Source organism: Eucyclogobius newberryi, unplaced genomic scaffold (assembly GCF_026437365.1).
Source record: "Eucyclogobius newberryi isolate DKJ021-1_F unplaced genomic scaffold, fEucNew1.0.hap1 SCAF_3, whole genome shotgun sequence".
NCBI classification, from domain to species: domain Eukaryota; kingdom Metazoa; phylum Chordata; class Actinopteri; order Gobiiformes; family Gobiidae; genus Eucyclogobius; species Eucyclogobius newberryi.
Window position 1 is genome coordinate 35704723 of NW_027315945.1, and position 15817 is coordinate 35720539.

At 41.7% G+C, this 15817-nt stretch overlaps 1 protein-coding gene across 1 annotated transcript in view; it reads left to right on the forward strand.

Annotated features, from left to right (window-relative positions):
* Nucleotides 1-15817, forward strand: part of adgrb1a (adhesion G protein-coupled receptor B1a) — a 191346-nt gene that overhangs the window by 134905 nt on the left and 40624 nt on the right. The window contains exons 23-24 of the mRNA XM_072461112.1: nt 4456-4541; nt 14862-14960. Coding sequence (XP_072317213.1) covers nt 4456-4541; nt 14862-14960 — 185 coding nt within the window. The remainder of the gene's footprint in view (nt 1-4455; nt 4542-14861; nt 14961-15817) is intronic.

Consider the following 15817-nt stretch of genomic DNA (forward strand, 5'->3'; position numbering starts at 1 on the left):
CCTTCTAAAATGTCTTTAAATTGACATTGAATTTTTTATAAATCACATTTTCAAAAAACTTCTAAAAATATCAAAATTATGATTTTGTTTTGTTTTTATGACTATATTTTGACCTATATTAACCTGAAAACCTTCATCCGCGTCCGGACTTGTACCACACCTAGCAACGTTTATAGCCATACTGCGGAACTTTCCAGCCGAAACATTAATATCGCCATGGAAACGTGTTTGTCTCCTGCTTTGACCCGTGTTTGTCTCCTGCTTTGACCCGTGTTTGTCTCCTGCTTTGACCCGTGTTTGTCTCCTGCTTTGACCCGTGTTTGTCTCCTGCTTTGACCCGTGTTTGTCTCCTGCTTTGACCCGTGTTTGTCTCCTGCTTTGACCCGTGTTTGTCTCCTGCTTTGACCCGTGTTTGTCTCCTGCTTTAACCCGTGTTTGTCTCCTGCTTTGACCCGTGTTTGTCTCCTGCTTTGACCCGTGTTTGTCTCGTGCTTTGACCCGTGTTTGTCTCCTGCTTTGACCAGTGTTTGTCTCCTGCTTTAACCTGTGTTTGTCTCCTGCTTTGACCCGTGTTTGTCTTCTGCTTTGACCCGTGTTTGTCTCCTGCTTTAACCTGTGTTTGTCTCCTACTTTGACCCGTGTTTGTCTCCTGCTTTGACCCGTGTTTGTCTCCTGCTTTGACCCGTGTTTGTCTCCTGCTTTGACCCGTCTTTGTCTCCTACTTTGACCCGTGTTTGTCTCCTGCTTTGACCCGTGTTTGTCTCCTACTTTGACCCGTGTTTGTCTTCTGCTTTGACCCGTGTTTGTCTCCTGCTTTAACCTGTGTTTGTCTCCTGCTTTGACCCGTGTTTGTCTCCTGCTTTGACCCGTGTTTGTCTCCTGCTTTGACCCGTGTTTGTCTCCTGCTTTGACCCGTGTTTGTCTCCTGCTTTAACCTGTGTTTGTCTCCTACTTCGACCCGTGTTTGTCTCCTGCTTTGACCCGTGTTTGTCTCCTGCTTTGACCCGTGTTTGTCTCCTGCTTTGACCCGTGTTTGTCTCCTGCTTTAACCCGTGTTTGTCTCCTGCTTTGACCCGTGTTTGTCTCCTGCTTTAACCTGTGTTTGTCTCCTGCTTTGACCCGTGTTTGTCTCCTGCTTTGACCCGTGTTTGTCTCCTGCTTTGACCCGTGTTTGTCTTCTGCTTTGACCCGTGTTTGTCTCCTGCTTTAACCTGTGTTTGTCTCCTGCTTTGACCCGTGTTTGTCTTCTGCTTTGACCCGTGTTTGTCTCCTGCTTTAACCCGTGTTTGTCTCCTGCTTTGACCCGTGTTTGTCTCCTGCTTTGACCCGTGTTTGTCTCCTGCTTTGACCCGTGTTTGTCTTCTGCTTTGACCCGTGTTTGTCTCCTGCTTTAACCTGTGTTTGTCTCCTGCTTTGACCCGTGTTTGTCTCCTGCTTTGACCCGTGTTTGTCTCCTGCTTTGACCCGTGTTTGTCTTCTGCTTTGACCCGTGTTTTTCTCCTGCTTTGACCCGTGTTTGTCTCCTGCTTTGACCCGTGTTTGTCTCCTGCTTTGACCCGTGTTTGTCTCCTGCTTTGACCCGTGTTTGTCTCCTGCTTTGACCCGTGTTTGTCTCCTGCTTTGACCCGTGTTTGTCTCCTGCTTTGACCCGTGTTTGTCTCCTGCTTTAACCCGTGTTTGTCTCCTGCTTTGACCCGTGTTTGTCTCCTGCTTTGACCCGTGTTTGTCTCGTGCTTTGACCCGTGTTTGTCTCCTGCTTTGACCAGTGTTTGTCTCCTGCTTTAACCTGTGTTTGTCTCCTGCTTTGACCCGTGTTTGTCTTCTGCTTTGACCCGTGTTTGTCTCCTGCTTTGACCCGTGTTTGTCTCCTACTTTGACCCGTGTTTGTCTCCTGCTTTGACCCGTGTTTGTCTCCTGCTTTGACCCGTGTTTGTCTCCTGCTTTGACCCGTCTTTGTCTCCTACTTTGACCCGTGTTTGTCTCCTGCTTTAACCCGTGTTTGTCTCCTACTTTGACCCGTGTTTGTCTTCTGCTTTGACCCGTGTTTGTCTCCTGCTTTAACCTGTGTTTGTCTCCTGCTTTGACCCGTGTTTGTCTCCTGCTTTGACCCGTGTTTGTCTCCTGCTTTGACCCGTGTTTGTCTCCTGCTTTGACCCGTGTTTGTCTCCTGCTTTAACCTGTGTTTGTCTCCTACTTCGACCCGTGTTTGTCTCCTGCTTTCACCCGTGTTTGTCTCCTGCTTTGACCCGTGTTTGTCTCCTGCTTTGACCCGTGTTTGTCTCCTGCTTTAACCCGTGTTTGTCTCCTGCTTTGACCCGTGTTTGTCTTCTGCTTTGACCCGTGTTTGTCTCCTGCTTTAACCTGTGTTTGTCTCCTGCTTTGACCCGTGTTTGTCTCCTGCTTTGACCCGTGTTTGTCTCCTGCTTTGACCCGTGTTTGTCTTCTGCTTTGACCCGTGTTTGTCTCCTGCTTTAACCTGTGTTTGTCTCCTGCTTTGACCCGTGTTTGTCTTCTGCTTTGACCCGTGTTTGTCTCCTGCTTTAACCTGTGTTTGTCTCCTGCTTTGACCCGTGTTTGTCTCCTGCTTTGACCCGTGTTTGTCTCCTGCTTTGACCCGTGTTTGTCTTCTGCTTTGACCCGTGTTTGTCTCCTGCTTTAACCTGTGTTTGTCTCCTGCTTTGACCCGTGTTTGTCTTCTGCTTTGACCCGTGTTTGTCTCCTGCTTTAACCCGTGTTTGTCTCCTGCTTTGACCCGTGTTTGTCTCCTGCTTTGACCCGTGTTTGTCTCCTGCTTTGACCCGTGTTTGTCTTCTGCTTTGACCCGTGTTTGTCTCCTGCTTTAACCTGTGTTTGTCTCCTGCTTTGACCCGTGTTTGTCTCCTGCTTTGACCCGTGTTTGTCTCCTGCTTTGACCCGTGTTTGTCTTCTGCTTTGACCCGTGTTTGTCTCCTGCTTTGACCCGTGTTTGTCTCCTGCTTTGACCCGTGTTTGTCTCCTGCTTTGACCCGTGTTTGTCTCCTGCTTTGACCCGTGTTTGTCTCCTGCTTTGACCCGTGTTTGTCTCCTGCTTTGACCCGTGTTTGTCTCCTGCTTTGACCCGTGTTTGTCTCCTGCTTTAACCCGTGTTTGTCTCCTGCTTTGACCCGTGTTTGTCTCCTGCTTTGACCCGTGTTTGTCTCGTGCTTTGACCCGTGTTTGTCTCCTGCTTTGACCAGTGTTTGTCTCCTGCTTTAACCTGTGTTTGTCTCCTGCTTTGACCCGTGTTTGTCTTCTGCTTTGACCCGTGTTTGTCTCCTGCTTTGACCCGTGTTTGTCTCCTACTTTGACCCGTGTTTGTCTCCTGCTTTGACCCGTGTTTGTCTCCTGCTTTGACCCGTGTTTGTCTCCTGCTTTGACCCGTCTTTGTCTCCTACTTTGACCCGTGTTTGTCTCCTGCTTTAACCCGTGTTTGTCTCCTACTTTGACCCGTGTTTGTCTTCTGCTTTGACCCGTGTTTGTCTCCTGCTTTAACCTGTGTTTGTCTCCTGCTTTGACCCGTGTTTGTCTCCTGCTTTGACCCGTGTTTGTCTCCTGCTTTGACCCGTGTTTGTCTCCTGCTTTGACCCGTGTTTGTCTCCTGCTTTAACCTGTGTTTGTCTCCTACTTCGACCCGTGTTTGTCTCCTGCTTTCACCCGTGTTTGTCTCCTGCTTTGACCCGTGTTTGTCTCCTGCTTTGACCCGTGTTTGTCTCCTGCTTTGACCCGTGTTTGTCTTCTGCTTTGACCCGTGTTTGTCTCCTGCTTTGACCCGTGTTTGTCTTCTGCTTTGACCCGTGTTTGTCTCCTGCTTTGACCCGTGTTTGTCTTCTGCTTTGACCCGTGTTTGTCTCCTGCTTTAACCTGTGTTTGTCTCCTGCTTTGACCCGTGTTTGTCTCCTGCTTTGACCCGTGTTTGTCTCCTGCTTTGACCCGTGTTTGTCTTCTGCTTTGACCCGTGTTTGTCTCCTGCTTTAACCTGTGTTTGTCTCCTGCTTTGACCCGTGTTTGTCTCCTGCTTTGACCCGTGTTTGTCTCCTGCTTTGACCCGTGTTTGTCTCCTGCTTTGACCCGTGTTTGTCTCCTGCTTTGACCCGTGTTTGTCTCCTGCTTTAACCTGTGTTTGTCTCCTGCTTTGACCCGTGTTTGTCTCCTGCTTTAACCTGTGTTTGTCTCCTGCTTTGACCCGTGTTTGTCTCCTGCTTTAACCTGTGTTTGTCTCCTGCTTTGACCCGTGTTTGTCTCCTGCTTTAACCTGTGTTTGTCTCCTGCTTTGACCCGTGTTTGTCTCCTGCTTTAACCTGTGTTTGTCTCCTGCTTTGACCCGTGTTTGTCTCCTGCTTTGACCCGTGTTTGTCTCCTGCTTTGACCCGTGTTTGTCTCCTGCTTTGACCCGTGTTTGTCTTCTGCTTTGACCCGTGTTTGTCTCTTGTATTGCAGGTGAACATGGTCATCGGGATCCTCGTCTTTAACAAACTGGTGTCCAAGGACGGCATCACGGACATGAAGCTGAAGGAGCGAGCCGGGTACGCTTTCTGTCACCCATCGTTTTAACCCCGCCGCCGACAACCAGCCGACAACCAGCCCATAACCAGCCGATAACCAGACGATAACCAGCCAATAATCAGCCGATAATCAGACAATAATCAGACGATAACCAGACGATAACCAGCCAATAATCAGACGATAATCAGACAATAACCAGCCGATAACCAGACGATAACCAGCCAATAATCAGCCGATAATCAGACGATAATCAGACGATAACCAGCCGATAACCAGCCAATAATCAGACGATAATCAGACAATAATCAGACGATAACTAGACAATAATCAGACGATAATCAGACAATAATCAGCCGATAACCAGACAATAATCAGACGATAATCAGACGATAACCAGCCAATAACCAGCCGATAACCAGCCGATAACCAGCCGATAATCACTGATAACGTGGCAAAAATATATTATGTTGGCGACGATACTGCGACTTTTTTGCTGCACGAACTAAGCAAACGCGCAAAAAATTCTCAAACAAGACCCCATCGCAAACAATTTGAGCGTAAATACTCCGACACGCGCTGCATTGTGATTGGACGACAGGCGCTGCATTGTGATTGGACGGCACAGGATTTGCTGGTTGTTGGTTCTGCACAAACGGAGCGCGCCGCACATCTCATCGATTTGTTTTTCTTAAGTTCCAGACATTTCCCTTCCAGTTGCGTTTTGTTTTTTGATGTCCTTTTCTCCTGCTTTTTATGTTTTTCTGGTAAAAGGAAGCAGCGGATTTAAATGTTAAGTGTGCGTTAAGTGTGTGTGCGGATGTTCAAAAACACTCTCATCCAAACACGCTCAGCATGTGTTTGGATTTGGATGTTTGCTGATTTGATTCATTACTGGCCACGTGTTAATTTGCCTCTGATTGGTCGGGTTTAGCAAATGGAAACAAAAAACGTAAAACATGGAAAACTTTGAGTTTGGGAAAGTGACCGTATTCTAAATAAAATTAATACAATTTAAAATAAATAAATAAAATAAATATGAAATAAAATAAAATAAATAAAATAAATAAAATAAATAAAATAAATAAAATAAATAAAATAAATAAAATAAATAAAATAAATAAATAAATAAAATAAAATGCATTAAATAAATAAAAAAATAATTCTGATTCTGAAATAATTTAAATAAATACAATAAATAAAATTACTTTCAAAAACAAATAATCAAATGATTGTAAAATGTGTGTTAGTTAAGTTTTTATTTTATTTGATTTTATTTTTTATTACATATTTATTTATATAGAACATATAGAATATAGAACAAACTTTGAGTTTTACAAACAATCAGTGCAATGTCCCTGGTCTCTCTGCATTCAAGACTGACACTGACGTCGTAATGTCTCATTTCTGCACCACTTTAGCGTCGACAATCACAACATTTTGCTTAAACTTCCCGATGATTCTGGCATTTAAACTACTTCAGACCCACAAACATATTAAACGTTGACATTTCCTGTTGCGTGACTTAAAATAACACATTAATACTCTAAAACGTGTCGGCAGAATCACTGAAATGAATGAAACGGAAACAAGCTCATGCGCTCGATGAAACGTCATTTAAAAAGATCATCATATAAGACTAAGATCAATTTCGGCTGCTTCCTTTTACCGTAAACCACGCACTTTTTTATTTTCTGTCGCGTTTCCATGGCCATTGTGAACTATTGTTGTTTCGCTTGTTCTCTCTCTTTCTCTCTCTTTCTTCTTCGTCTCTCTTTCTTTCTTTCCTCTTATATAAAAAAAATGTTTGCTTCTTTCTTTCTTTCTTTCTTTGATGACCTTTTGACCTCTGTGTTGAACTGTTTTTGGTTTATTTTGCTGTCTGAATTGTTTGCACAGAATCCCCTCTCTCTCACTCAGGGCTGTCCAATCAGGAACTCCTCTGTCCCCGAAGTCCCCTCCCATGTCATCAGTGATTGGGTAAAAAAAAAAAAAAAAAAGAAGAAGAAAAATAATCAACACCCCTCCCACTTTTCTCTCTTAACCAATTAGCCGTTAGCTTTCCCTCCATAAACCTGCTCAATTCATTGCCGGATTGGTTTGTTTCAGATGTTTCCAGTTCTCTGCTCTCTCTAGAGACTCTAACATAGTGATTCTTGTAAGAATTTCAATCATTTTAATATTTGTTTTAATTAGAAATAGTGGTTTGTTGGCATGGTTTGGTTTGTATGTGAGCGCGTCTGATCTCAGTGACTCTAGAACACATTATCCATAAAATACACGATGCATTAACCGATAAAACCTACAGCAAGGCACATCAATTGAAAAATTAGAAATTATTGTTTTATTATTTTCTGATTTATTTTCAATTTTTATTTATTATTTTTATTTTTTTAAACAGAAGAAAACACAGAACGACCAGAGCGTACATATTGTCATCTTCATATTATAATATATTTGTTTTGTTTTTTAATGTTATGGTGATTTTGTCACTTCGAGCTGCAATGGTACAATTCCTGTAACGTGATTTTATTTTTATTTTTTTCATAGATTACATTTTACACATAAGAGATTATTTTACAGTGGACTTGACTCAACATTAATAACATGTTATTAATTGCGCAGCTCTTTGCTCTTGATCACAGGCTGCTTTATTGTCTTCTAGTTCAGACGGCAAGACATAAAGTAACCACAAAAAGACTACCGTATTTTCCGGACTATAAGTCGCACCAGCCAAAAAATGCATAATAGAGAAGAAAAAAACATATATAAGTCGTACTGGAGTATGAAATACTGTTGCAAGTGTGAAAATAACAAATAATATCACATATAAGTCGCTCCGGAGTATAAGTATATAAGTATAAATATAAGTATAAGTCGCACCCCGGCCAAAACTACGAAAAAAGGTGCGATTTATAGTCCGAAAAATACGGTGTATATATATATATATATATATATATATATATATATATATATATATATATATATATATATATATATATCGATGTACATACAATAATATTTTAAACAGCCGCTCTTTTATGAATGGCAGTTTGACTTGTGTAGAAGAGGAAGTGGAAGCGTTAAAGTGTGTCTCTCTGCCCTCGGGTTAATTCAGTCTGATGAGGATATGTTCTGCGTGGATGTGAACAGAAAGAGAGCTGGGATCTGAAAATGCCACCAGATTAACGCTTTTTATGTAAACCTTTCATTACATTCAATCTATTCGTGGATTTAAGAGCGAAAAAGTGCCGTGGAAGCTGAAGCCTGCGAATGAAGACTGAATAAAGTGAATAAAGAGTTCAATTGTGACTTTTGGGAGGATTAGAGCGGATTTTCCTCGAAAAAAAATTACTCTATATTTGAGTCTGGAAATGATTGTTTTAACTAAACAAGAAAAACTCAATTTAGAAGCACATCCAAACCAGATCTGATGAAATAAGAACTAAACCAGAGCTTAATTGTGATTTACCTTTTGGGTTAAACTAGGGCTAAACCAGGAAGACTAAATCAGGTGTTCAGCCACAACTTAATGACGACTAAACAATATCAAGACCAAAATCAGAGTTAAACAGGATAAAATACCAGGATTTGACAGGGATTGAACCAGGTTTTTTTATCAGAATTAAACCAGGACAGAAGTGTTTAATGTGATTATTGTGAGAAAAAGGAAAAAAAAACGTCTTTATCATTAACACCAGGACCAAACGCAGAGAAATCCTTCTGTTTCACTCACATTGTCTTTCCTCTATCTGTGACCAGCTTTCTGGGATAAAACTTTCTAAATGATACGTTTTTTTATTTTTTATTTACATCTACTTAGCTTTATTTAACCTGGAGAGTCCCAATGAAATTTAAAAAAAGTTTTTTCCCAAGCGAGTTCTGGCAAAAAGGCAGCAACATGAATGAATATGACACAAACAGCCACATTAAAAACCCTTAACATTTGTTTTTTTAAGCATACAGTAGACTAAAATAAAATTACAGAAATTTCCTTTGAAAAATGTGACTTTTATTTTATTTTTTAAATGTATTTATTATTATTTTTTTGTAGATCATATTGTTACCAAAATATTCATAATTATTGAGTCAGCGAACAGTCTCGCTCGCCGCGCTCGTCTCTACATCAATAACAATCTAAGTACTCAAGCTGCAAACCCCCTGTGATCGAACACGCGGACCACAGCTTGAGACGCGCCGCTCCAGAACCCGAACGTGCAGCGCCGTTTTGACTCTGAGACCAGAACGTGTTAGCGCCGTTTTGACTCTGAAACCAGAACGTTTTACTGCCGTTTTGACTTTGAAACCAGAACGTGTTAGCGCCGTTTTGACTCTGAAACCAGAACGTGTTAGCGCCGTTTTGACTCTGAAACCAGAACGTGTTAGCGCCGTTTTGACTCTGAAACCAGAACGTGTTAGCGCCGTTTTGACTCTGAGACCCTAAAGTGTTAGCGCCGTTTTGACTCTGAAACCAGAACGTGTTAGCGCCGTTTTGACTCTGAGACCCTAAAGTGTTAGCACTGTTTTGACTCTGAGACCATAAAGTGTTAGCGCCGTTTTGACTCTGAAACCAGAACGTGTTAGCGCCGTTTTGACTCTGAAACCAGAACGTTTTACTGCCGTTTTGACTCTGAAACCAGAACGTGTTAGCGCCCGTTTTGACTCTTTTGTTTATAAGAGTTTTATCTGTTCCTTTCTTCTGTATCTACTGTGTTGCAGCATCAAAATGTCCACATGTGTGGACAAATAAAGACAAATCTTATCTTATCTTATGAAACCAGAACATTTTAGCGCCGTTTTGACTGATCGTGATTACATAAATGCCGTTTACGTGAAAGTACAGCTCCGCTTCATTTCACCAGATCGAGTCAGGGCCCTTGCCGCGTCGTCCCTGGCGACCCCACAGGGACGTCTTTGTGCTCTTTTGTCTCTGAGTTTGGGGAATTGAACCCTGCACCTGTCACGGTCGAGGTCAACTTTATCGGTATCGCATTTTTAATTGATTTATTGGAGTTTGTTCATCTTCTCTTGCAAAGAATCTCACACATTTCTCTTGGGTCAAACCACAACTAACGATATCAATCTGTGGTTTTAGGACTTGGACAAAGCAATAATTACATCAAAATGACATGTTTTTCTTTGTCTGCATCACTTCCAATTTAGTAAAACATCTCAAAATCTCTGGCCTTGGAGTAATCAAAAGAATAATTGCTGGACTAATTGAGCAAAAACAATCAGCAGCTTGTATTACAGCTGCTGTTATTTTGCACTTCCATTTCCATTTCCCTGAGTATTTCTAGTAAATACAGGGCAAAATGACTAATATTTAGCTTGAAGTCATTTGCCAGATCTTTGCTTCGGGCGTGGCAGCCGGACAGCCAATCCTAAGCCTCGATAAAGCGAGAGAACGGGCATCCGGCAGAAAAACTCCATAAACAAGGAAGACGCTACGATTTTATTTGCCGACACTGAAGTAAACCAGAAAGAAATGTGACGCTCTGAACGCTCTTGACCGCTCTTGACCGCTGGTGGTTGTACTTGGCGTAAAAGCTCGTTTGCCCTTCGCTCTTAAGTGCTCCTTCAACTTAAACGCAAAACACGCCAAACGAAGGTAATTAAATGGTGCAGGTTTCTTAACGAGGCTCCGGGCGGCTCAGGTCGGCTCCGAGCCCGCCGCCGCCTCCGCCTCCGCCGCACAATCGCCGGGAAATTAAACTGCTGCCACGGTTTTCTAAAGGCACTTTCCTTGCGGGACGTCTGCCACCTGCTCGTCTCCACAGAGATGTTATCGCTTTGCCCGGAATGTTCCCCAGTATGGAAATTAAACGTGTCTTCTACTTCATTTGCTCCTGTTTTTATAGCTAAATAGGCGTTCGTTCTTCTTGTGAGCTGGTGCGACCGCTCCACAGATCTGGCCCGTAGCTCTGCCTCGACGGAGATTGGCGTTTATTGCCGTGACGTGGGAAATTCTTGGCAAAGAAGTCGCCCGTTTGGACACATTTGCATTCACTTTGTGCCTCAGAGCGAGTCGGTCCAGGTCCAGTGGGATTTTCTGGGACCGTTTGGTTTTTCTGGTTTTCTCCATCAAAACACACCAATCATGTCCAACTTTGCCTCTCCGTAAAGACTCGCCCACATGAAACCAAAACTCTTCTTTGGCAGCATAAACAAACAAAACTGTCATCATTTCGGTGCCATTATTCCACTCCAAAGTCGTGATTGTTGTGCGTTTCAAGGACTTTAATCTGAAACATTAATATGGCAAGTTTGTGGAGCCAATTTCTGACCAATAAAGAGAGGGTTCTACTTTTTTGTCTCTTAAAGTGCCCCCTACAGGTCAGACGGCTCATTGAACTAAAATGCAGTTAAGATAAACATATTTACTTTTGCTCAAAATTATAAACATGTAATTGATGACATCACACTAGGAACTTACTCAGCAAACACTGGGCCAAAACTCTTCTAATGTCACTTTTTTTTTTTTTTGGACAAATAAAAATGAGAGTGACTTTATTTTGTTGAATTCATTTTTAGAGAGTCACAAAAGTTATTTATTTGTGTAAATTCTGCATTGACTGGAATGAGTGTCCCTGGTGTGATGTCACTTCCTGTCATTTTCTACAGATTTTTCAACGTTTTCTCCACAAATTCCTGCTCGATCGGTGTAAAACTATCATTTTTATGTACAACAAGTATAAACACACTAAATAAAGTCCAAATTAGAACATCGTACAAACCTATCATAGGCACTTCAAGTTCGAATATTTCTTTCAAAAACAGGGAATTTGCCATAGACTCATCAGCACGTTCAAGACATTCAAATTAATATGGTTCCGATTTAAGACACAAAAGAGTCCGATATCTTCCTGAAAAGCCTTGCTCCAAACCGCATGCTTTCCCCGACAGACGATCGTCTAAAGACCCCTCGATTCAAACGCCCCAAACCGATTATCGCCAATGACGCTCATCGTCCTGAAGGCTTCGCCCCCTCACCTTCCGGGCCAACACGTCCGGTTGTTTCCCTGCGTTCTAAAGTGACATACCGCCGCTCACACTTCTCTCTCCGATTGCCGAGTCCATGCTGTATTTCCCAGCGTGCTGATTGGCTTTTAACACCGCCGCCTGCAGCCCACATTTACCGGCCGCTCTTGCCCTTTTACGTGGAATTGAGTCCCTTCCATTATGTGTTTTTTTTTCTTCTCTTTTTTTTTTTTTTTTTAATCCCAGCGTCCAGGGGCTACAAAAATCAATTCCAGCTTTAATTGTTGTTCGGCGACGGGGCCGCGCGGTAACGGATGAGTTTGTTATTGCTCGTCAATATCAATACGTCCAGTGGTAAACGGCGGGCGAGGGAAAAGAGCGCGGCGGCGGCGTTTGCTTATTCATGAAATCATTTGTCCGATGATGAAGTCGGCCGCTGGCGGACAATGGCGCGTCACGAGTCGTCCGTCTCCAGCGTCGGGGGTGGATTAAAACGCGGTGGAGGCAATTACGCGATCGCGATCGCGAGCTCGATTGTGAGCGTGATGTCACGGCGGGACGCAATAGACGTGTCCATTTTGTGACTAAAACGGTTGTATTGTAGTCGGCAATTTTTCCCTAAGTACTTTGTTTTGCCTGAAATATTGACCCGCAAGGCATAGAGTGCCATCTCCGCGTTATGTGTTAGGTCTGCGGAGAGTCATGCCCACTCACAGTAACCATGTGCGATAGAGGCATTTCCCTGGAGTCACATAGTGCACATTCAATGCATTTTTAGTGACACATTTTCATATTTTCTCATCAGTTTGAATTTGAAAAAAAGAACAAAAAAAGTTGTTTGTGTCAAATTATCATATTTCATGTATATTCTCATATATAAAAAAAGAAAAAAAATGCTTTTAGTCTAAAATTTTCATATTTTCTCATCAGTTTCAATTTTAAAAAAGAACAAAAAAAAGTTGTTTGTGTCAAATTATCATATTTCATGTATATTCTCATATATAAAAAAAAGAAAAAAAATGCTTTTAGTCTAAAATTTTCATATTTTCTCATCAGTTTCAATTTTAAAAAAGAACAAAAAAAAGTTGTTTGTGTCAAATTATCATATTTTCTCATTAGTTTTAAATAAACATAAAATAAAATTAGCAACAGAAAATATAGAAGCTTTTCCCTGGAGTTACATAGTGCACATTCAATGCATTTTTTGTGTCAAATTATCATTTTTATCTCATCAGCTTCAATTAAAAAAAAACAAAGAAGTTAAAGGACACATTATACATTTCTTCAAATATAGGTGTACATATATTTTTAGCTTTGAACTGTGTTATTTTGTTGTCCCTTCATCAAAAACATACCTAGAATTGTAGTTAGCTTGATTCACACTTAATGAATCCTGTTTATGAGCTTGTCTTTTCTGAAATCTCAAAAATCTGAATATTGTTGTAGGTGAACATCTGTTTCTCCTGTGCAGTTTTTAAGGCCATAAACCATCACCGGACTCGTTTGGTGGTCATCTACGACACATGGCTCTATTGGATTAGCATTTATTTATCATTTCATTGTTAATCGGAAACAGAGGCGCATGTTTTCCAAAATGTAGACAGTAAATTTAAGTTCCAAGGTTCCAAATAAAGCCACAAGAACGCATTATACTGTATGTCCGCTTTAAATTGTGTGTACTCAAGTAGAGATTTGACCAAAGTATCATATACGTTCCCGTTCTCGTTCGCTTTCGAGTCATTTGCGTCTCTTGAATTACACACGGACGATAAAATGGAATCGCAACATTTCAAAGTTAACAGTTTCACGTTATTGCAGCTCAGTGTTCAAACTCACATCTACTTCCCCCACCCAGTGCTCTGACACGTCACCGATGAGTGACAGGTAGAGTTAACCAATCACAGCGCAGTATGACCTTGAGAGAACGCCAACCGTAATATCAAATATCAAAACTCTGAGTTCACTTCAGATGAACTGACGAATCAATACGAATCAACGTATGGAAAATGTGTCCAAATTCTCCCCCCCCTCCCCCCCCCCCCCCCCCGAGTCAGACCCCTCCCATTTTGCCACGCCCCCCGTCCCTGCTCCGACGCCTGTGATTGGCCGCCGCCCTGAGAGAGAGACCGAGCCATGTGACCCACTGTGTGTTTGAACGCTCGGAGTGTGCGTGTGGTGCGGGCGGCTGGGCACCTTTCAAAATGACCAACACGATCCATGCAAAGTCTTCAGACCTTTATCATTTATTCACTTTATTATTCACGTATAATCAAATGTATAGATGTTTCCACAGTCGAACCCACGCAGCGCTCTCCTAAAGCTGCACAGTGTCACTTTTCTGGTGGAGGAGGTCTGCCAGGGCTCGTCTCCATGGAGATGCTCGTGTTTGGTAGATTTGCAGACACGAATCGACTAATTGTAACTAGCTGAAGTTTTAAAATAATAATAATGATATAATAGATTACAGCACATACAAAACAAAGGCATTATTGTTTTTTAAAAGTCAAAAAGAACAAACCATTTCTGATTTTCATCCATAATGAACTTCAACATATTTCAACCTTTATTCGACTGATTTATAAAGCTAGAAAAGTCTAAGTGTACAAAATAATTAATAGTTTGAATAGAAAAAAATCCCCAAAATCATTGCTAATTATAATAACATTCGTTTTAGTTGCCGTGGGATTGCTTTGGCTGGAATATTCCACAGTATGGCATTAAACATCTCTACTGTATGTCGCCTTTATTCAGTTACAGCTGTAACAAAACACCTCGAATAACACACAGAGTCGCCTCTCCACAGATCTGGACCTGTAACTTGGCCTGGTAGCATCGTTTCCATGGAGACGGACGAATTGAATGCCGCATTGTGGAGCGTTCCAAAGCAATAGTCCTGTCACAATAAGACGTTTGAGGAACATAACAAATTATATTATTGAAATCTAAAGCAGGATCACAATAAACACATTTCTATCTGTGTAATATTGGTTAAAAATCATCTGCAACAAATAAAAAAACTGAATAAATACAAATATAAGTTGGTTATTTGACACTGTAGAGCCTAAATCGTATCGTACCACAGAAAACTAACTAAATATCACCACAAATGCAAAGAAAATGTACACACAACAAATACGGAGTCAGTTATTTATTGAACGTTTAGTCGATTCTCACTGCGACACGTCTGCAAAGCACAGGACATCTCCATGGAGACGAGCAGCCGCCGCGCCTCCAGTAGAAAGGTTCCCCGGTGCCCCTTTAGCCGCCGCCCGCGTGCCCAGCCCCCTGGTGGTGTGTGCGTGCCGTTGCAGTGCATCTGTATCTGTTTGTGTATGTTACAGCGTGTTAATTTGACTTTGCAGTCAGATGACAGTGCCACTGTACAATATGACGCTCAAATGTGCCAAGTGCGGAGTTATCTCTTCGGCTGACGTTTCCACCACAGCTACCAGTAACGCCATGTTAGTCCCGCTAATTATTTTAACTCTTCCTCTCCTTCCTCCTCTCGCTCTCCTCCTCCTCTTTCTCTCCTCTCCTTCACTCGATTGGTCTCTTTGCTCTGTCCTATGTCATGTTTTTCTTTCCTTGTGGCAATGCTAGGGAGGACATAGATGACTAGAAATAATACCAGATGGTTTGTTTTTTTTGTTATTGTTTTAATTGTTTTATAGAATTAGGATGACTTAATAATGAGTTCAATAAAATGACCCTAAACTTAAATAGTACACATGCTAACACAGGCACAGACCACATTAAAAACCCTAAACTAAACCTGGACTAGACAAGGACTGCACCAGGTCAGAGGTCGGCCGCTGCCTTTAATATTGTGTCTGTTGTTTTGAAGATATGCAACATTTTAATATTGAGTTTATTCTTGATAATAACAATGCTGAAAAAGGAGATGATAAAACATTTAAATGGCAAAAAGAACCTTGTAAACTTCCAAAAGAAGGGAAAAAAGTGGCTTTACTTGTGGGTAATTTACTTATGTCTTGACACAATATTGTCTAAATATTGTTATTGAGATATTTTATTGTCGATATCGCCCAGTTCCACTCGTTATCAGAACCGAAGCAGGACAAATGTGAACGCGGCACAAGTCGACATAACATATGTATTTATTCAATCTTCCTCGTCCATATTTCAAGATTCAAACCCACAATCGCAGGAGCATCAACCACTCTGCCACCTCTGCATCCAAACTGACCATAATTTATCTTATTTTTATCCAAGTTAAATGTACTCAGCATTCATTGAAGTTTCTGTAATGATATTATACAGTATGAACCAAGAAACCACCTTCGACATACAATTTAGA